At 48.2% G+C, this 20,729-nt stretch overlaps 1 protein-coding gene across 3 annotated transcripts in view; it reads left to right on the top strand.

Annotated features, from left to right (window-relative positions):
* ULK1 (unc-51 like autophagy activating kinase 1) overlaps nucleotides 1-20,729 on the top strand; it is a gene marked incomplete at its 5' end in the record, with an annotated part of 99,490 nt that extends 78,761 nt beyond the window's left edge. For all 3 annotated transcript variants that reach the window (XM_084649216.1, XM_084649218.1, XM_084649217.1), the window contains 12 exons: nucleotides 45-196; nucleotides 1,526-1,609; nucleotides 2,316-2,578; nucleotides 3,430-3,614; nucleotides 4,625-4,740; nucleotides 5,361-5,504; nucleotides 7,508-7,695; nucleotides 10,533-10,711; nucleotides 10,909-11,027; nucleotides 13,827-13,984; nucleotides 15,046-15,181; nucleotides 17,795-20,729. In XM_084649216.1, coding sequence (XP_084505342.1) covers nucleotides 45-196; nucleotides 1,526-1,609; nucleotides 2,316-2,578; nucleotides 3,430-3,614; nucleotides 4,625-4,740; nucleotides 5,361-5,504; nucleotides 7,508-7,695; nucleotides 10,533-10,711; nucleotides 10,909-11,027; nucleotides 13,827-13,984; nucleotides 15,046-15,181; nucleotides 17,795-17,850 — 1,780 coding nt within the window. In that variant the 3' untranslated portion in view covers nucleotides 17,851-20,729. The remainder of the gene's footprint in view (nucleotides 1-44; nucleotides 197-1,525; nucleotides 1,610-2,315; nucleotides 2,579-3,429; nucleotides 3,615-4,624; nucleotides 4,741-5,360; nucleotides 5,505-7,507; nucleotides 7,696-10,532; nucleotides 10,712-10,908; nucleotides 11,028-13,826; nucleotides 13,985-15,045; nucleotides 15,182-17,794) is intronic.

Genomic DNA, 20,729 nt, shown 5'->3' with positions numbered 1-20,729 from the left:
GTGGCATCTTGAATAACCTGTGCATTATTGCTGTTTCCAATAAGGTCTGGCACAGTCCGAAGATCAAGCAGTACAAGCCCTCTTGGGTTTGCTAAAATCGGTGCTTCCCCTCCTTTCTCTGGAGAGCATGGAGCTGTGCCATCCCCCAGACGGTTCTCCTTCGGCGGTGCTAAGCCTTACACACCATCCCCGCAAGGTAAGGTGCCAGCCAGGTAAGGGCACCCCATTTCACTAGAAAAAAGGAAGATGGCCTAATGGTTACAGTACGGGTTGGGATTGCTGGGTTGTATCCCTGGTCCTGGCGCTGATTTGCCTGACAAGTGTGTGTACCTCAATTTTGCCATCTGTAATACGCGGATAATACCCATCTGCTGCATGAGACATGAGGTTTGCTTAGTGCTTGGGGAAACACCTTGCAGTCCTCTGGTGAAAGACTCCATGCAAATCAGAATGTTCATGTTACATTTGAAAGCAAGGCAGACGAGTTCGGAATGAAAGGCTTCAACTGCTTCCTTGGGACCTGCCCATCAGCCTTTCCCATGGTGAAGTAACCAGTGGATCTTCGCTTGGGGCCTGCTGATGAAAGGAACCGATGTTCAGCTGCTGCACTGAGCCCTTGTTTGATCTGTTGTCCTGCAGCAGCCTTGTCCCGAATGAGGGGCAAGGGCAGAGAAACGCAAGAAAGAAGGGCCAGATTTTCAAAAGAACTCATCAGCACCCAACAGCTCCCATTGCTATCTGTGGAGGGCGAGGGTGGATTCCCCCTTGTTCTCAAAGGGACCTGCTGGCTTTTGAGCTCTTTAGAAAATCTGGCCCCAGTTGTGTGTCTTGGGAATCCAGAATCTTTTCCAGTGCTGATTTCAGTTAAAATGAATTTTACCTCAGAGAGTTGGGTCCACATCCCAATCATTATACATTCGGTCTTATCAGGGTTTGGTGTCGTTACTGATTAACAAACAGGGGGTGACATTCTGGTCTCACTCAAATCAATGGCAAAACTCTTGCTGACTTCAGTGGGGCCAGTATTTTGGCAAGGTCAGTGGAATCCCCAGGGGTAGCCTTCTCGGTATCAGACAATCTGACCCAGACGCTACAGAGCAATTCAAGGGCAGGGCATTTGGGGATAAGATTAGCCCTGTTCTGCATGTGTTGTGATATGGAGAACTAGCTAAAGGGACGGACTTGGATTTTACTAGATCCTTTACATCTCTGAAGTCTCCAATCCCATGTTTACAGGACTCATATAGGTGGGGAGCCAATGTTTTTCCTATTTGATTTCTCTAATTAGACCCCAGTCTGTTATGATGAGCTTCTGATCAAGCTTCCTAAAGCTCTCAAACTCCTTTCTCTGGAGCTTTTCAGTCCTTTATTCCTACACTGAGGGAGGAGAAGGGGAGAGGTAGCTGTGTAAGTGCGTCTTGCGCTCAGATGGGTCTGCGGTGAAACTTATTTATCTAAAGTGGTTGTGGCATCGTCTGGGAAAACCTAATACTGTATAAACCTTTTGATTGTGTCCCTCTTAAAGTTGGAACAATTCCAGAGCAGCCCGGCCAGACTGTTTTCTTCTCCCCACCTGGAGCAGAAATGAGAAGCAGGATCCCCATGCCTGGTATGTCCATATTGTGTTTATCTTCCTCTTCTCTTTCTGCCTGCCTCACATGAATAAGGGGCTAGACACAACAGAAATTTGCTCTCCAAAGGGCCTTGGGTACAGTATTATCCTTCTCTGATGCTTGGCTCAGACAGGAAATGCTTTGTGATGAGAAGAGAATCCTTACCCATTGGCTCCTCCCCCGCCGCTTCCCAGCTGTCCTTATACCACAGGGCCGTGAAATTAACATGTTTTAATGGTGCTTGTGGATTGCACATGATAGAAACTCTGGCTTGTGTCTTGGAAGTTACTGGTTTGTGCGGTGTGGAATCCCAGTGGAAGTCCTGATTCCTCCTCCTCCTCCCTACCCCCATGTTCTCCTAAGCCCTCCTTGCTAATTTGCTGGGCCAGAGAGCTCTGACAATGTGCAGGGTCCCAGCAGATGAACTTGAGCAATGATGCCCCCTCATTTCATGAGCCCCTGGAGTTCATGCACCCACAGGTCAAAGCCTAAATCAGGCCTGAAGTTTGGTGGCATGTTGCTGAGAACAGAGTCTGGACTTGACCATGTATTGAAGGATTTGATCTGTAGGTGCCAAGGACAAACTTGCCTCCTCTGCTTTCTTAAGGCTTCCCTGTAGGTCCTGAGAGCAAACCAGCTCCCATTGTTAGAACCGGAGAATGACTGTGTGTGTGTGGGGTGGGGGGTGTTCGGATTCTCTAGGTGCCTCAGTGCCTGACCACTCTTCCCGAGGGATGGGCTGCCGGCTTCACAGCGCTCCCAACCTGTCAGACTTGCATTCCTGCAGGCAGAAGATTACCAAGCAGCACTCTGACCCTCTAGTTGCTCACTTTGGCCACGCTCCGGTCAGTCAGCCCCTGCAGGTTCATGGCTTGCAGCCCTGCCGACAGCTGAGGTCCTCACCAAAGCTGTCTGAATTCATGCAGAGAAGTCCCTTGCCAACTATCTTGGGCTCCCCTACAAAGGTATTCTGTGGACTGTGTCTTGCAGCTCAGTCTGGTGGGTTATTCTGGAGTAACTAACTGTGTTTAGATAAAACTGGTTTGGATTTGCCGTGGCTGGTTAGTTGTTCCTCAAGGGCTATTTAGTCATCTGTGTGCAATGAGTCAATGCTCCTATTCCTAGTGGACAGATCTCGCTTGGCATCAGCATCTGAGCAGTGAGTTCAAGGGTCTGAGAGGGCCCTGCAAATGAGCTGCCCTATCCCTACAGATTAGGACTGAGGCATAGCAGTGGGCTTCTGTGTGGGGCTGAGTTCCACAGTGCGGCTGGACTTGTAACACAAGGTTTTGCCCTGCAGGCATCCTGAGGGTGGTAGCAGTAGAGATGGGATACCTGATTTCTGCCTGTGAAGCGGATGCTATGGTTACCTTTGGTCTCCACTTATATCCGAGAGCTCACAGAGTTTAAGGCGAGAAGGGATCACCAGATCCTCCAGGCTGCCTTCCTGTCTATCATAGGCCACAACACGTCACCAACATGCTCAGCCCAAGAAGTTGGATTAGGCTAGAGCATTTCAGACTTCAGGAGACTACGTTGGTCCTGAGCCAAAGACAGAGAACAGGAGAGGTTGAATTGCCCCCAGTGTCCGAGGCCCCTGCAGTGGAGAGAACTGAGTCAGTCAGGCACAGCTCTGAAGCGGCACTTAAAATTCAAAAATGTGTGCGACAGCTGCCTTTCCTCTGGGGCGGGGGGAGGGCCGAGATGGTTTCAGTCACAGTTTTGTATAGACAGCTTCATGTAGAAAAACCCAAACCAGCTTGATGAGAATATTTACAAATAACTCAGCGAGAAACCCCAACTCTCTCCTTTCTAGGCTATGTCCCCTTTTGAGTTCCCCAAAACCCCCAGCTCCCAGAACCTGCTCACGCTCTTGGCCCAGCAGGGAGTCATGATGACCCCGACACGGAACAAGACTCTGCCAGACCTGAAGGAGATGGGGCACTTCCATTGCCAACAGGCTGGCCTGGGCTTGAGGCCTGTGGAAGAGATTAAGGGCAGGTGAGATATCGGCGTGTTCTGTCATAAAGTACGTCATATCGTGCACACTCACGGCTACAGTGCGTTTTACAGTCATCAGCTAATATTCACAATACGCCTGTGTTGCAGGCTCATACTACCCTGACTTCTATAGGCTTCGCAGGCAGAGGCAGACCATGACCTAAATTAGTGACTTTGGGCATCCTAATTTTTGGCTGTATAAAGGGGCCTGATCTTCAATCGGTGATGAAGACCCACTCTCTGCAAATCAGGCTCCTTTAAGGTGTTTCAGGTTGGGTGCCCCAAAACTGAAGCAACCACAATCACCAGGCACTCCTGAAAATTTAGACCAGGAGAATGGCCCACCCAGCAGATTGGTGGTAGAGCTGGGATTAGGACCCCAGCCCTTCACCCAGCTGGGATCCAGGCTCAGTCAGTTAGACCAGACTGCCATCAGTTGCACGAACACACCGATTGCTCCATTTGGAAATGGTTCCTGCAGTGTCCTACCATTGAGGCCATTTCAGGGCCTAACCCTACTGTGCTGTCATTAGTCTTCTCTAATTATCCTCCTGAAGCAGCATGGCATTTGTGGTGCAAGCTCAGCTCTCTCCTGGGTTCATCCTGAATAGCCCCATATCGAGTGTTGCAGTTCTGCCTGTCTATCGGGGGGAGGCGGCAGGGTTTGTTGCAGAGGACGGAGTGAGGTCTGAAGGAAACCGTTTCTGTGGCAGAGCTCCATTGGTGAATGCTGAGGGAAGGAGAGATCCACGAAAGGAAGGTGTTGATGCAGGTAGCTGCGCTGCTAACTGTTCCCTGTTCCAGCAGGAGATGCCCCTACGGTTCTGATATAGTGGAGTAAAGAGCCTCACAGGCCAACAGCTGCTTCAGCGTTAAGCCCTTTGCCGTGCAATGTGCAGAACGGGCAGGGAGGCAGAATGGTGCAGATTAGGGAGTGGAAGTTCACTGAAACCTCAGCCCCTCCTGAAACTGTCTTTGTCTTCCTGCTTCACCTTTAATTTTCTCTCTAGATCTCTGAGCACCGGCCGCCTCACTGACCTGCTTCTCAAGGCTGCCTTTGGGGCTCAGATCTCAGAAGCTGGCAGCAACGACAGCCTGAACAATGAGAAGCCAATGGAGATCACAGGTATGAGGGGAGGCCATGCGGCCTTGCCTGGTTCTTGCTTTCCAGGGCTTTGTGTGAGTGGGAGGTCTCTGGTCTCCTAGCCTGGGAGCAGGAACTGACTGCTGTATCTGAAATGGGGATAATGCTTCTTCCTTTGTAAAGCACTTGGAGACCTAGGGATGAAAAGCGCTGTGGAAGAGCTGGGTATCCTTATTACTTATTATCTCTGAGGTCTTTTTTATGATGGATATTTTAACGGGGACAATTGAATAAGCATCGGATGCTTTTCAAAGTGCAGCTCAAACGTGCCTTCACCCTCACCGTGTCCCTTTGAGATAGGGGGACATATGATCTCCATTTCCCAACTGGGAAGTAGCGTGTGGAAGGGGTCCTCCTCTGAAGAGCTGCAGGAGTCGGCAATCTAGTTGGCAGTGAGGCCATGTAACGCTGCCGGTGCTCCTTGGTTGCGCCCTGTTTGTATGCAAGCCTGTGTCATTTCCTTTGTCAGCGGGATGCTTGGAAAGGAAGCAGTGGAATCTAAAAAGAACGGGTGGGAACAGCTTGAGGTTGTGGGGAGAGGAATCCTGTCCTCTGAGTAATAATCCTGGTAAAAGCTGCTCCTTTTCACTCTTCCTCTGTAGCTCTGCCTGCTGCTTATGGAGGAAACCTATACTGTGGGGCTAGAGCTGGGGGCTCTGTGAGCCCTTCCCCAGTGATCTTCACGGTTGGATCCCCTCCAAGTGGGACAACACCACCACAAACCACTAGGACCAGGATGTTTTCAGGTAATGGCCCTGCCCTTCTGCTGTGATGGGTCTGTCTGGAAGACGGTGGCCACAGGCCTTCATGCCACAGACTTTGCTTTCTGTTGTGGGAGCACTGGCAGCTCTGAAAGGTTTAGCAGAATGCATTTGTTCCTGGCCTGAACGCCATTGAGATTATAACCCTAGCAAATACTAAAACAAGTTATCACTGAAAGCTCTTTCCGTTGCTTCGAGGAGGATTGTGGATGATCAAGAGAGGTGCAAATATTTGTTATTTGATATCTCTCTCTACTTCAGGAATAGCCCGTTTTTAGTGCTTTCCTATCAGAACAAGTGTCCGTGTCAGTCAGTTCACCCCCTCTAAATAATGCTGTTCAATAGGAAATGACTGTGTGCTTAATAGTTAACTTGGGGAACACTTATGCTCACCATTATGACTCTGCATTGTTCAGTCAAGATGTAGAGTTTAATTAAAGGACTGGCTTTAACACCTGATTAAGGAGACCATGCTGAGAGCCCTCTTTCTTTCTCCCTCAGTCCCTGTCCTAAATGTGGGCTTTTTGGCATTGAGCAGAAAATCCCCAGGATAGCATGAAAATTGATTATAGAGACCAGAGGGTATGAAGATGAATCATTCCCTAACCTGCTGAGAGCGTCCTGTACATCATACGTAGGCTCCATTTTCTTCAGAGTCCTCTGGAAAAGATGCCAAGCCACCCCTAAGCCTTTCCAATGCAAGCCGTGCAGTGTATATTATGACAAGTTCGCTAAATGTTGCAACTGGATAAGAGTTGAGCTTGAAGAGCTGTGACTGGTCCTTATTACCCCTATTCCATTAAGTACTTCATGTTTTCTAGTTCATGTACAGAAATGGGATAGCAGGCTATCATTATTGGGAGGGAGGGGGCTCGGAGGCAGTGTGACGTAAGCTGAAGCTATACACGGCCTCAACGCATGACAAGTTTGGAGTGACCATAAATAGGGTCATTAGACAAGTATAACAACAGAGCAATTGTACAGGCCAGATTAAAGCTTCTGAAAACGGTGGCCTGCAGATTCAGGGACACCCTAAACCTGAGATTCCTACAGCTTTGCCTGTTCCATTCGTCTCTCCTCAAAGAACTGGAAATACTCAGACCTTCTTTGCGGGCTTTGAGGTGTAGTTCTCAAGCAAGGTGGCCTTAAGGGAAAGAAAGCCGCATACAACTCTGTACATGAGTAACTCAGCAGCAAATTATGTGGCTGAGCCTTTTGAAGGCTGTATAAAGCAGCAGATGGAATCCAGAGGGGAAAGGCTGTGTCTTTTCCAACTGCGATGTTCAGTGACCGTAGGGAATCCCATCTTAGCAGAATTTGCATAGCTGGATTAGATAGATATGCATTACAGCCAGGATTGGAATCCTCTGTGTCTCAAAGAGAATGTTCCCCATCGACAACATATGCTTCAATGCGGGTGATGATGAATATATTTAATTCTCTTATTATAACTGCGTGACTTTGGAGAGTCCTTTTGCTATTGATAAATCTTATAGTAAACAATGTGTCTGTGGTGCTCTCTGGGCTTGAGTATGATTGGCCCAAGGGGACGTGGATGGTGGTGGTCTAGTTGATGGGACACTGGACTAGGACTCAAGAGACCTGGGTTCAGTTTCTGGCCCAGCCACAGTGTGGAACCTTGGACAGCTTAATCTGTTTTGTACCTCACTTCCCCATCTGTAAAATGGGGGAGGAGAACAGTTCCACCCAAATGAACCAGGAGCCCGGGTAGTGACATGCTGTTGTCCATAGGGTCATAACTACTAGAGATGGCAAATAACGGGCTCCAAGATTGTGGCATACACAGTTACGTTGCCTGGGATCTACTGCTTTCTTTGTTAGGCATCTAATCAAGAAACCCAATACTCTACTTCCTAGCAGGGTGTCTATGTGGTGGAGGGGATTGTACATCGTCTAAGCAATGGCTATGCTGCAGTTCTGCCTGGTATTAATGTCTAAGTCATTGCCATGTGTACTTTTCTTCTCAGTGGGTTCTTCAAGTTCTCTGAGTTCAGGAGGCTCATTCAGTGGCAGACCCTTGCTAGTGGGAGCTGGTGGGGATGCCATGGAAGCTCTGTCTAGTCTCCGGTACACTCTTGTGGATCCCATTGCGGCTAATCTGGAAGGGGCAGTTACATTTGAGGCACCAGAACTGCCTGAGGAGACGCTCATGGAGGTGGGTACATCCTATGGACTTAAAACAGAAAAGGAGGGGTGGGGGTGGAGGGGTGAATCACCAAAAGCAAGTCCAAAAAGCTAAAATATTGGATATTTGCAGCTGAGGGGATCAGACCCTCTGCAAGGGAGCAAGGCCAGTTTACACCAGATCTGGCCCATAAAGTTCAATAAGTAAAAAATGCTTTCAGCATATTGGTCCTGCTTGTCTGGGAGGGAACAAAGTTACTGAGCTTTTTAGTTCTTGTGGCTGGTTACTGGTGTGACAGGGGGTATAATTTTGCCATTTCTAAAGCTGAAATTGAAGGTTGGAAACCGCACTCAATATTGCATGTTCTTCTTTGACTGAAAATCAGCTGGTTGTGAAGAAAGTCTGGGTTGTTTCTTTTTAAAAGGAAAAAAAACACAAAAAGTGCTCCTGATGTCTAGCCAGAATGCAGCCAGCGAGCTATTTAATATCTCCCACTATTATCTTCTGCATGCACTGGGGATTCCGTTAGCGTTACAATCTCCGATGAAAGGACCTAAAAGAAAATAAACTTGAGGCTTGTATTGATAGCAGGGGGAGAGAGAGAGACTCTGAACCAACAAAATAGGCTGTTGAACCATCTTTGTCAAGTTGAAAGGCAGCCAGACACCGCCTTTTCCCCAAAGTGAATGGAGCGGAAAACATAGCAAATGCTCCCTCTGCCCAAGTCCATTTGAGATGTAAGTCAGGTTATCCATTTGCAGTGGAGCTGGGGAGAGGGGAAGAACTAAGGCATGGTTTCATCTTTATTCATAATCTTGCGGTAGCTCATGTAGGACTATGGAAGGTTCTTTACAACCAAGCCTCGAGTCCAATATCAAAAAATCATCCTCTGGATACATGCAGAGACCTGTGCACTTTGGTTTAAGAATTAAGGTTTGATTGTTCCTTTTAAAAACAAATTTTTTTACAAAATCAGGTTAGGGAAATGAGACTTGAGTTGTCAGGTATGCACTGAGTTGGTTTCATCTGCTACGGTTTCTGCAGAGCCATAGGGCTGAGATTTTAACATGGATGTGATCCATGTTGTGTGGGGGTTAACTAAATTTCCTGCCGCCTTAAGAGTCCCAGAAGCATGGGAATGTGGCAGCCACACCTGCTCTGTGGGCCTGAACAGAATCTTCCGAAGGAAATGTCAGCTTGATCTTGTTAATGCTGTGCAGTTCTGCTTCAGATGTCTGCAATGAGTCATTCTGGTTTGGTCCTCATTTCTGCTGAACGCAGGCTTTAATAATCCATTCACATGTTGCAAAACCTTCCTGGCACCCAGATTTTTTTGGCTTATTTGTAACCCCTTTTGTGCCCTGCGGATCTGTCCGGAATGCCAACCTGACAAATTTTCCACCCAGATGCTTTCTGCTGACGTTTTTACAGCACACTGAAATGTTGGCATTTTGAAACCTATTATTTATCTCAGGTTCAGTTGTAAAAAGTAAGTAGATGTTTTTTCTTTGAAAAAGTTCCTTTAGGGGAAAACACAACAAATTCAGGACTGTATTTAAAAGTTTGATGTGCAGTGCTAAAACAAAGTACATATTGGGGACTGGGGCAGGAGAGGTTCTGAATGATTACTGATGGCAGGACTGGAAAGTACCATGGGCTCTTTATGGGTAGAGAGAAAGGAAGGTCCACTGAGTTGGGTGCTAACCTGGCAGTTGGGAGACTCGGGTTCAATTCCTGTTCCATCATATGTGACCTTGGGCAAGTCACTTAATCTCTCTGTGCCACAGTTCCCCATCTGTAAAATTGAGATAATACTAATTCCCTATTTCACAGGGGTATTGTGAGGGTAAAGATACTAGAGATTTTGAGGTGCAATGGAGGCCAGGTACATATGAAACCCATGAACCAAGAAGCTGAACTGATGAATGAATGAAGAAACCTATATGATTGGTTGCTCAATGTGAGGGATGTATTTCTCCCATAACTCCTAGACTAAAGGGCATTAACCTGTCGCTTTGAGAGGAGGACTGACCCACTGTATGAATAGAGAGCCAAGGTGGGTGAGGTAATGTCTTTTATAGCCCCCCCTCCTCCCCAATGTCTCTCTAATATCCTGGGATCCACACAACTATGACACTGCATGCATCCATTGAATGCATGATAGACCTGCTAGCTCTTCCGATCATTTTGATAGAAAATACCAAAAAGGGAATTCCACAAGAAGTTCCAGCGATAAGTTCTAACAGGTTTTATAGTCAGCTCAAAGAGCTGATAGTTACTGTAGGTCCTATGAGTAGTTAGCCCGCAGGCTATACTGGGTGGGGTTTATTCAGTAAAACTCCGCGTGAAATGGGGAAGTGCCCCTTTGAGCTGAGCCCACTGCTGAGGGGTTTCTTCCCCCTATTAAATGAAGGTGCTCGTAGCTCAAGGTAATGGATTGAGAGCCAGGAGGCCAAAGGCCATGGTTCACCCATAGAACAGATGCTCAGGTAGCTGCGGGACAAGCTTGCCCACCACGCCCTGTCAGCGTGCCTCACTCCTGACCTGAAACAGGAAGCAACTCTGGAGAAGTCAGTTCCGTGACCATGTCAACTCAGCTCCTGTGAGGCACTGCTTGTAAACTGGTGGCCTGAAGCTGTGCTCTGTTAATCTGTGAAGGAGGAGGATTGGTGTCTGGGCTTGGGTCCGAGTCCGGGGATTTCATGCCCAGACACAATAACAACTCCTTGTTAGAATTACATCCTCAGCTTCTGCTTTCATAACCCAGGGATGAGTCCTCTATGCACTGGCGCTGTTGCCAGTGTGCCCTGCCTCCCTCACATGCTGCATCCTGCACGTAACCTCTGTGTTGGTGTTTCCTTCTCCAGCAAGAGCACACGGACACCCTGCGCAGCTTGCGCTTCATGCTTGCCTTCGTCCACTACGTGCTGGAAATCGCCACCATCAAAGGGAGCACCAGCGAGATGAGCAGCTCGGTGGCCTCCGAGTACCAGCTTCAGGAGAGTGTGGTGGCTGACCAGATCAGCCTTCTCAGCAGGGAATGGAGGTAAGGCCCGGGGAGAAGCCAGGTTACCTTGGTCTGTTCTGAAAACCACCCTAGCTGCTGTGCATTGCTTCTCTCTGCCATGTGCCTGCGGTGTGCATTTGGAAAGCACTCTGGGACACTTTTATTGTAGCGGTCGTGCTGTAAATACACTGACCAGCCCATTGACCTGCGTGCAGTGAAATGTGCTTCCTTTGCAGCTATGCAGAGCAGCTGGTACTGTACCTGAAAGTAGCAGAGCTGCTGTCCTCGGGCCTGCAGACAGCCATAGAACAGATCAAGGCAGGCAAGCTGTGCCTCTCCTCCACTGTCAAACAAGGTAAGGGCCCCTGAGCGCAAGTACAAGGGATGCGTCTGGAATGCTGGAGCTGTGGAAAGGAGCTTGGAATGAGGCTGCTGTACCCCCAAAGGCCACCCACCCCCCACTGCGTTGCCCTGAGACTTCAGCAGTAAGAGCAGAGTGAGAAGCTGAGTTCATCCTGCTAGCTAGTGCTGACCCTCTCTATTATATACTGAGTGCCCTGGATGAACACAGCGCAGGCTGTCTGGGATCATTTGCGTGGATAACCAGCTGCCTCCCTCTTCTCTTTGGAGCTCCTGGAGGAGCAGCTTTTACACATGCGTGCACACGCATGCCCCTTCCCCCATCCACATATATGAGCCATCGCCACTGAACTCGGCTAGTGGCCTCACACTCAATAGTGAGCGCCACTGATGCATGTAGTCAGCCTTCCTCACACTCCTCTGCCCCTCTCCACCCACCTGTGCTGGCAGTTTCCTTACACGCTGCCATCCTCTGCCAGCGCACACACGCACCCCCACTCTGTGCCAGCAGCCTGCCTTGTCTCTCCCCGACCTTCTCCCAAGTATTACGGTCTGTTTGCAAAGTTATCCGCCCTCTGCCCGGTGGCGTGGAAGAGGAGCACATGAACCTCCTGGCATTGCTGGCCTCCTCAGGGATGCTTTTCATACAGCTCAAAGGACCTGCTCCTCGCGTGACATTCAGTTTATGCAGGAACCCAGGTTCTTGCTTGTACCACTGTATGAATCCTCACAGCCAGTTAGAAAGAAAGCATCTGATCTGAATATCTCAGCATGTCTCTGTACACAGGTGCTTAATTATACATGATGGGGGTGCAACTTAATTACGTGCTGTGTGTATTCGTAATGTGTGCTTACTTGGCAAGTTGAGTCATTTCTTGGCAGTCATGACTTTCAAGTGAAAGAAACAAAAAAACAGGAAGTAACAATACCCAATGGCAACGCAGGAAGCCATTTATTTATCAGCCTGTTATGCCCTTCCATTGGTTCTGACATGTTATGCGTCTCTGTCATCGCACAAGGTGGCCACTGTTCAGTACCCAGCTAGTGGCTGGGTTTTTGTCTTAGCACTGGGACGCTATTGGGGAGCCTTTCAAAGGCACCAAGGGCAATTAGAGGCCCATCTCCCGCTGGCTGCCGTCTAACTGTGCTTTGTGCCTTTGAAAATCACCTCTCTGCATTAGGGGGATTGGTGTCAATAACTGCACACCCTCTCTTTCTGCAGTGGCCAGTGCAGAGGCTTAGCTACACAATTTCCACTCATGTCAATGGAAAGTCATGACGCTACATCTCCTCCTTGCCACTGAGAAAACCTTCTCCTGTTCAGTGGCTGAAAGGTTAGCCTTTGCAGAGCAGTTTGCCCGCAGAGGCCGTAACGCTCAGCTCTCCCCGCTCAGTGACTCTAGCTGCACTGTGTTTTGTTCAGGCATGAGGCAGTGGCCAAAGGAAATACTGCACCAGTAAATCCCGGTGGCTGGAATTTTACTCCACTCCGTGGGTTTTCTGTAACTGACTCTAACTTCCCCATTGAAAGAGAAGATGGCAGAGGCTGAAACTTTCCAGGTCCCAAATCCGCTGTACGTTACTGTACACTGGCTGGTGCCACTCAGTTTACCCACCGGGCTCTCTAAGAACCGGGATGAGCTTCTGAGACTAGTCTCCGAACTCTGAAGTAGAGCATATTCAGGGAGAATGGGAATGAGTTTGCAGAAGCTGTGGCCAGCCAAAGCTATGGCTGTCCTTTGTAGCCTGAATAACAAATTGTTCTGAGCATTTATAGAGAAGTCTGAACCTCTTTTCCCAGATGCTTGTTGTGTACCTTGTGGATTGTAGCCTCTAGATCTACAGCTGCACTTTCACCAAAATGCACTGGGGATTAGGCAAGCTATTCCATTCTTCCTTCTCTCCCCATGAAGCACTGCTTAGAATTCAGGGTCTCAAAAGTAAATGAGGAAGTGAGAGCAGTTTGAAAGGCACTGACGGTACTTTGTGATGAACGCTCCCTTTTTAACATGTAAAGTTGAATGCATTAGAGGGAGACCTTCAAAGGCACCAAGTCCCATTAGCTCTGTAGGTTAGACCTGTGTGCCTTCGAAAAATCTCCTGGTTCAGTAGTGTATCCGAGCTACTAAAAGTGGCTCAGTCTCTTGCTTTGTTGAACACCCTTTTGGATTGTTGTTGCTGGCCACGTACAGTAACGTTTACATAAATTCTTCTTGCTCTTCTCCATCACGCAGTCCTGGAGCCTTAAAATCCTAGCTGCCCTGCAGGAAGGGAGGTCAGGTGTCCTCGTACGTTCACCTGGCAGGGCAGCAAAGTGCTGCTCAGCAAATAATTGATCTATCCCTGCTCCGCTCCATTGCTTCGCCCACTCTTGGCATTGTAGGCTCCATCAGCTACCATAGGTGAGGCAAGTTGGCATCACGCCTCCAGCCATCGGATCAGAGAGGCTCCGTTTCTGGAGTGTTTGCTGTTCCCAGTGGTGTGTGTGGCAAAGTGCACACACTGAATTGCCTAAACCTTGTTTCAGCTAAAAGAAACAAAACTAGATCTGGTGGCAGGGGAAGCAGAAGCATCTGTGGGTATCTCCATATCCGAGCCTTAAAGCTACTGCACAAGGCTAAGTCAAAGCCCATGATAGTGACAGGTATGTCACAGTCTGTATGCTACTGAACGGGTGAAGCTTTGCCTTAAACAAAGCACCTTTGAGACACTCCTCCAAGGTCTGGAGCGTGGGGAGTAGGTGAAAGAGGCAAAGCGGGAAGATGAGATGAACATTTTGTTTCTTTTGCTCTAGTTGTGAAGAAGCTGAACGAACTTTATAAATCCAGCGTGTCAGCCTGCCACTCTCTGAACATGAGACTCCAGAGATTCTTCTTGGATAAACAAAAGCTCATGGATCGGATCAACAGCATCACAGCAGAGAAGCTCATTTTCAGCTATGCCGTGCAGATGGTAAAGATCTCGCAGCCCTGTAGGAGCAGTGTCCAGCGTGCATCGTGGCTTAGCATGATTGGTCACAGCTCACATACAGGGTGCGGGCAGGTTGTTTTCACGCCTGGCTCGTTGCACGTTGGAGGGCTGGGAAGGGACGTACGTAGCACTGGGTGAATAATGGATTTTTCAGTTGCTGGCAATTCAGAAAAATCTGACAAATGTTTCATTTTGGGGTAAACCAAAAACAAATGTTTAGCGAATTGAAAAGTCAGAAAACATTTAGAGTTGAGTTGACTGAAACATTTCGTTTAACCCTGACTTGAAATTCTTCGTTTTGATCTGGGACATTTTAACAAAAGCAAAGGAGGACTAGGCACAGAGTGGAGATGGTGCCCTGCTTTTAGCCCAGTGGTGAGGACACTCGCCTGGGATGTGGGAAGACCGAGGATCAATTCCCCTCTCTGCCTGATGTGGAGAAGGGATCTGAACTTGCCTCTCCCCCATTCCAGGGGGAGTATCCAAGCCACTGGGCTGTGGGGTATTCTGAGGCAGGCATCTCTCTCTCTCCTGGTAAAGCTGTTCCACTTTTTATAAAAAACATTAAATAGTTCTTGCAGCAGGAACTTGAATGTGGGTCTCGCACATCCTAGGTGGGTGCTGTAACCACGGGACTATAGAGTCATTTTTACTCTTCTTTCGCTGGCCCAGTGGCTGTTCATTGTGGCTCTGAATTGCCACCGTGGTCTGTGCTGTCCCCACCATTTCCTCCTCCTCCTTTTCCGGCCGTTTTGTAGCTCCGGCCCGAAATGTGTTGGTAACATTGAAACAAAACGTTGCCTTTCGACGCCATCGAGCCGTTTCGATTTTTCAGTCCCCTCAAAACTATTTGGCAAACTCTGCACAAATTCGTGGATGGTTTTGGATTGACCGAAACGGCGTTTTAGGGCGAATAAACAATTATTAAATGGCGCCCGGCTCTCGGTGGGCGTGCTGCTGAGTGTGGCTTGACGGTGCAGCCTCCATGGCAATAGTACCCCTGTACCTGCTGCATGGAGTAACTGGGCGGGGTTTGCACACAGGTGCAGTCTGCAGCCCTGGACGAGATGTTCCATCACAGGGAGGACTGCGCACAGAGGTACCAGAAGGCTCTGCTGCTGATGGAGGGGCTCTTGAACATCATAACGGAGCAGGGGGACATCGAGAACATCAATAAATGTGAGCAGCTGGGCACGGAGTTTCTTACTAGAGCCTCAAGTATTTTTCCACCTGTGGATCCAGGGTCTGTCTCCAGGGTTCCTTCCACCAGAGCTAAGTTCTTATGGATGCACCAAAGATGTCTTTGTTTGGAATAACTCCTTCAGTGCTCAGCTACCTGCCTCCTGCTTACAGAGTGGCAGGACGCTGCTGTAAGGACCTGCTCCTGTGGGAGCCGCCCCGGCAGAGATTGCTAGGGCTGTAATGCAGCCTTGTGCTGCGTGAAGGAGCTGGCTCAGGGCAGTGGGTTTGGCAGAAGTGAAGGTGTGGGTTTGGTTCCCAGCTGGGACTGTTAGTCTGGTCACTCGGGCAAGCAAAGCAGCAGTCGCTGTGGTGTGAAGGGCACTGCATGACACAATCAGGGCTGCGGCAGCTCTTCCGAATGCACGTCTAAGGGTACGTCCCCCCTGCAGGCAGAGGTGTGATTGCAGCTCATGTAGGTTATACCCAAGCTAGCTTTGATCATGCTAGCGCCGCTAAAAGCATCAGTAATGACGCAGCACTCATCCTGCGATCAGACCTCCGGCTGCAGTGTAGACATACCCTGTGTCAGCTTGCGAACCCTTTACCAAATCCTCCCTCCCCTCCGTTAACCAAAGAGCCCAAAATGGCTGAGACCGTGGCAGGCAGGTTTTGTTCATCAGCAGTCAGTGCTGAAACCTGAACTTCTACCTCCTTGCAACCCCTCCTGATGCACCTCCCCCCCCCCCCCCGTCTCTTTGTACCCTTCAGAGAACAAACCAGCCCTCTTTTAGTTTTCCCACCCCAAGACAAACAGATCCCTCCCAGTTAGCACCCATCCTCTGTCCTTGTGAGTGGACACTCTGTCCCGCTGCTCCGACCCCATGCTGTCACGAGTGTTGGGTGTCATTCTGAGAGCACTGAGCTAGCGTGGACCCAGAGCCCGTGCTCTCTGCCCTTGGTCAGTATGGCTCAGTTACAGAACCTGCCTGCGCATGCTGGGGCAGCGGGAAAAGTCTAATTAGCATCATGTCAAAAAGCAGGAGAGTGGGTTAAATGCAACTCTGGCTAAGCTAAATCTGGCAACGTAACTGCAATGGCAAAACCATTATCGCTGTCTAACTGGCTGGCTTCCCGGCGGGGGAATTACACGGCCACCAACTACACTCTTCCCCTGGAGGCACAAAAATTGCCAGTTAGATTGCACCTGTTCCTCAGCAGGGGCGGGGCCGTTGTCCTAATCCGCACCTAGGTGTTCAGTGACACTGGGTACCTTATGAAAGAAGAGAATTCCAGCCCGCAATCAGTTAAATAATACAGTATGTATAATACTTATTAATAAGTCAGTTAAATAATACCAAGAATGATCAAACTTTAACAGCTGATCTGAAGTGTTACTAAAGGCGGGGGGTGGGGGGGGGCTGCTGCTTTAACAGTGCCTGGTAGGCACTGACTGGATTATTAAGGAATGCTGTGTGGTTTCTATTGCAGACACTTCTCATCAGTCTCAGGCATGTCTCTTATTCAGAGAGAGAGCTCTCTGGCTAATCCACCTGAAAGACACCTCTCCCCAGCAGAGATCTAGTCACTGACTTTTTAACTGAGGCTTTGTCTACGCTACGTCAGTTACAGAGGCACAGCTGCACCGATGCCGCTGCGCCACTGTCATGCTCCTGACGAAGGCGCCCTCAACCGGTGGGAGAGGCGGTAGCTGAAGCTGTCGGCGGGAGACGCTCTCCCGCCGACGTAACCCTGTCGACTTTGGATGGTGTAAGTTACGTTGCTCAGGGGAGTGGATTATTCGCACCCCTGAGCAATGTGTGTTATACCGAAGTAATTTGTGAGGTAGACGTAGTCCCAGAAAGCTTGTCTCTCTCTCTCTCTCACCAACAAAAATAGGTCCAATAAAAAATATTACCTCACCCACCTTGTCTCTCTTATATCCTGGGACCAACACAGCTATAACAACACAGCATACGGTCTTTAATCCAGTTTATTTCACAGCTTCCTGAATGAGACAATCTCTCTTGCGTGTCTCTTGTTATAGTGCGACAGGCTGTATTTTAGATCCCAGTGTACATCCCAGCTACACACACCTACTGGTATTAATTATTTACATCAGGAATTCCGAATCTTGAGCCTGAAGCTTTAGGAATTAATCCCACATTACTTTGAACTTCCTGCCTCCGTAAGAGTCTGATCAGACCCTGATTTCTTTGTGTCCCAGACTGGCAAATATTATTGAGATCTTGAGCCATCTTCACTACTGGCGTAAACCACTTCCTTGGTTTAAATAGCTACAACCCCACTGATTTTAGAGGCGAATTAGGGCCCTTTCTTGCTGAGAACTCGAAGTCCCAATGAGGAACAGTGTCCAAAGTACTGTTCTCTGACGTCTCTAATGATTCCCACTTCTCATGCTCCTCTATGCATGAGGACGTTTTGAGGCAGGTACTCAGCTGGTGTAAATGGATGTAACTCCATTGACTTAACAGAGCTGCATCCATTAACATCGGCTGAGGAGCTGATCCTGTATGTCTCCTGCTTATTCTGTTAGCTTTAATATTGCTGGAGGGCAAGAGACTGATTTCCTGTGTCCTTTCTCTCTGACAGGTAAGATGTGTATCGAACGCCGGTTGTCGGCTCTGTTATCGGGGATCTGTGCGTGATTTTAAAAGTGCTGCTTGCCACGAATCTCACGCCAGCCAATCGCCTTCGGTTTCCGATCGCCTGCTGCAGTGGTGGAGAAGGAGCCTGGCTGTGGGAAACCTGCAAGACACACTGCTTGATCTTATTTGTAGTAGTCAGGAAGGTTTTCCGCAGTAGGGATTTGGATTCTCTTTTGGGGGACATATGACAGCAGCGATTGCAAGCACTTCCCCACCGTATAGACCGGGGGAAGACGTAGGAGAGATGCAGGGTTTTTCCCTCTCTTGGTGGAGGGGGCAAAGGAGAGAATTCCCTTCCTCCCACTTCCACTTCAAAGGACAAGGCTGCTGCCTTGCCCTCCTGCTCAGAGCTGGAGTATTTTAGTGCTGCATCCATTGCTGGCAGTGGATGTGCTGAAACCGTTAGCAGGAACTTTCAGGTGGACTGTTCAGTGAATTGAGAAGGGTAGAATTCAAGGCCAGTTGCATACTTTCCCCGTCCCCACTGATAGCCAAGCACTCAGGAACTTGCTGTTGACCTGCAGCTGCTCCTTTCCCCTGCCCCATCTCCATTCTCGCCCTTCTTGTATATGTCATGCCACAGAGCACTTCCTGTGTGGGGGAGAGGAGTACCGTGGGGAAGCTGGATCTCTTTTCCTGGAGCGTTGCTGAAGACAGCTGCAACCTTCTGAAAGACTTCCTGAGCAATGCTGGAACAGCATTGCCACTGAGGAGGCTCCCTTGTACCAAGCATGAGGAGGCAGGTCACATCCCTACCTGGACGGGGAGCAACAAAGGACAAGAAAGTTGTGTATATATATTTAAAAACAACTCTAGCGTTACAAGAAGCCCCGATGGTTTTTCCCCCATTGGGGTCAGTATCCTAAACCCTTGACTGCACAGCTTGGCCCATCAGTACATATCCACGCCCATGCTGTCCTACTTTCAGCTGTTGGTTAGATAACCCTTTCCCCCACTGCCCCCCAAAAACACTAACTTTGTGAATCAAAGAAGCACTTTACACACTATGGGAACTTTGACAAGTTGCCTTTGCATCACACGGTGGCCCCGGAACTTCACGACTGCTGGGAATGCTGTTCTTTTGTTCCTCGTTATTCTTTTGCACTACGTTTGTGTGTCTATATTAATACATATTCCTCAAGGAGAATATGTATCGATATATCGAGTGTGTCACTGTGTGTATTTAACTGTACTGTATCTTGTGCATGAGCAGCAAACAGCAGCCCCCGGTCCATGTGCTGTTCCCCTCCGTGCCAGGCAAAGCTGACTTGAAATCCAGCAGTACCAAGAGGCTTTTTTTATTTAAATGTTCTTTTTAAGGACCGTCCGTACAAAGCTCCATGGTTTTTAAGAGCTCAAGAACAGACATTGAGATCTTACATATTTACAACCGAAAATGCATTTTTTATTGTTTTGCTGCTTAATTTTTATAAAACCAACCAACCAGCCCGTTTAGTGTTCAGTTACCTTCAGCATTTCTTTTTCAGAGACTGTGTAGCCAGACCAGGCCTGTGGGTGTGGGCGGTTGAAGACTTGTTGAGGCTTGGATGCTGCGAGTGTGTGGGGCGGGAAACTGGCTGCCTGTGTGTGTGTGTGTGTGTGTTTTAACTTATCAGAGTCATGGCAGTATTTTCTTAGCGCTGAGTGGAAAAAGTAACCTCCATGGGCGAAATGCGAACCTGGGGCTTAGCTTTTGGGATCCAATAACATTTTGCGTATGGTGGTTAAATCTTCATTACTTCTCTCTCTCTCTCTCTCTCTCTCTGCCACTGTAATTTTTTGCACGTTTTTGTATGACACTCTTTGGACAAAATATTATGCAAGGAACAACTCTGACGTGTGAACCAGCTTCATCTGTGGCAAGATGGACGCTTCTGGTGGCAGAACACAAAAGCAAAGAAACCCCCGTCCCTCTCCAGGGGAGTTTGATTACATAATGTGTCGCTTCAGTATCAGGCCTTCATTGCTTCATTCATTCACAGCTTGCTGTTGCTGTGGCTCCGTGTGCCTACGCCTAAAATAAAAACAAACCTGCGGTTGGAGATGTTAAGCAAGAAGCAGACCACTTCGGAAAGGATCGCCACCAGTCCTGCCATAGGCAATTCTACAAGTGCAATACGTTAACCTGGATGCAGCGTGGAAACAGCAAGCCAGAACAAACTTCCCAGCAGACACCTGCTTTTCACACTGAATGCCAACCCCCCCAAACTTAATAGCTTATTGCCAAGTATTAGTCAGTTGCATCCCAGGATTTGTGTTTATGCCACAGGTGTACCGATCCGTGGACACGGCAAGCTCAGCACTAACCTTCCAGCTGTACTTAATTACTTGAATGTATCAATTTTTGTCCACATTCAACGTATATAAATATATATTGCTCCAAAAAAAAGTGGTTTACAGATCTTCAACCAATATATAAATAAATATATATATGTATGTGAGTGTGTGTGTACATATTATATATATTTTCTCAATACTTGAAACTTAGCCACTGTGCTTGGATTTAAAAAATAAACAAACAACAAGAGAAAGACAAAACAAAGAAGACAGATGATTTCTTTTGCCATCACTTTGGTGACTCTATTTGTTATCTAAATGCATGTAGCGTGAAACCAACTTTTTTTGGGGTAAAAATAGTATTTATTGCTTTGTAGACAATAAGGAATGCAAAAAAGAAGAAAATTTGAAGTTACTAGTGTAGTCTATTCACTATCGTTATGGGTTTGTTACTTGTTGCAGCGTTTGTATGTAGTGTCTTAACTAGATTTCAAGAAACCTCAATCTAATAACATGTATCTTCAGGTTTGTGAGAAAGTGTATGATGATCTTCTTTATAAGGTAATGCTTGATTGTCAACTTTTTTTTTAATTTGTGTTTTG

The sequence above is a fragment of the Lepidochelys olivacea genome (assembly GCF_965140295.1).
Source record: "Lepidochelys olivacea isolate rLepOli2 genome assembly, chromosome: 15".
Taxonomy (NCBI): Eukaryota; Metazoa; Chordata; order Testudines; family Cheloniidae; genus Lepidochelys; species Lepidochelys olivacea.
The sequence above is the reverse complement of the archived record's forward strand: the minus strand, read 5'-3'. Positions and strand labels throughout refer to the sequence as shown.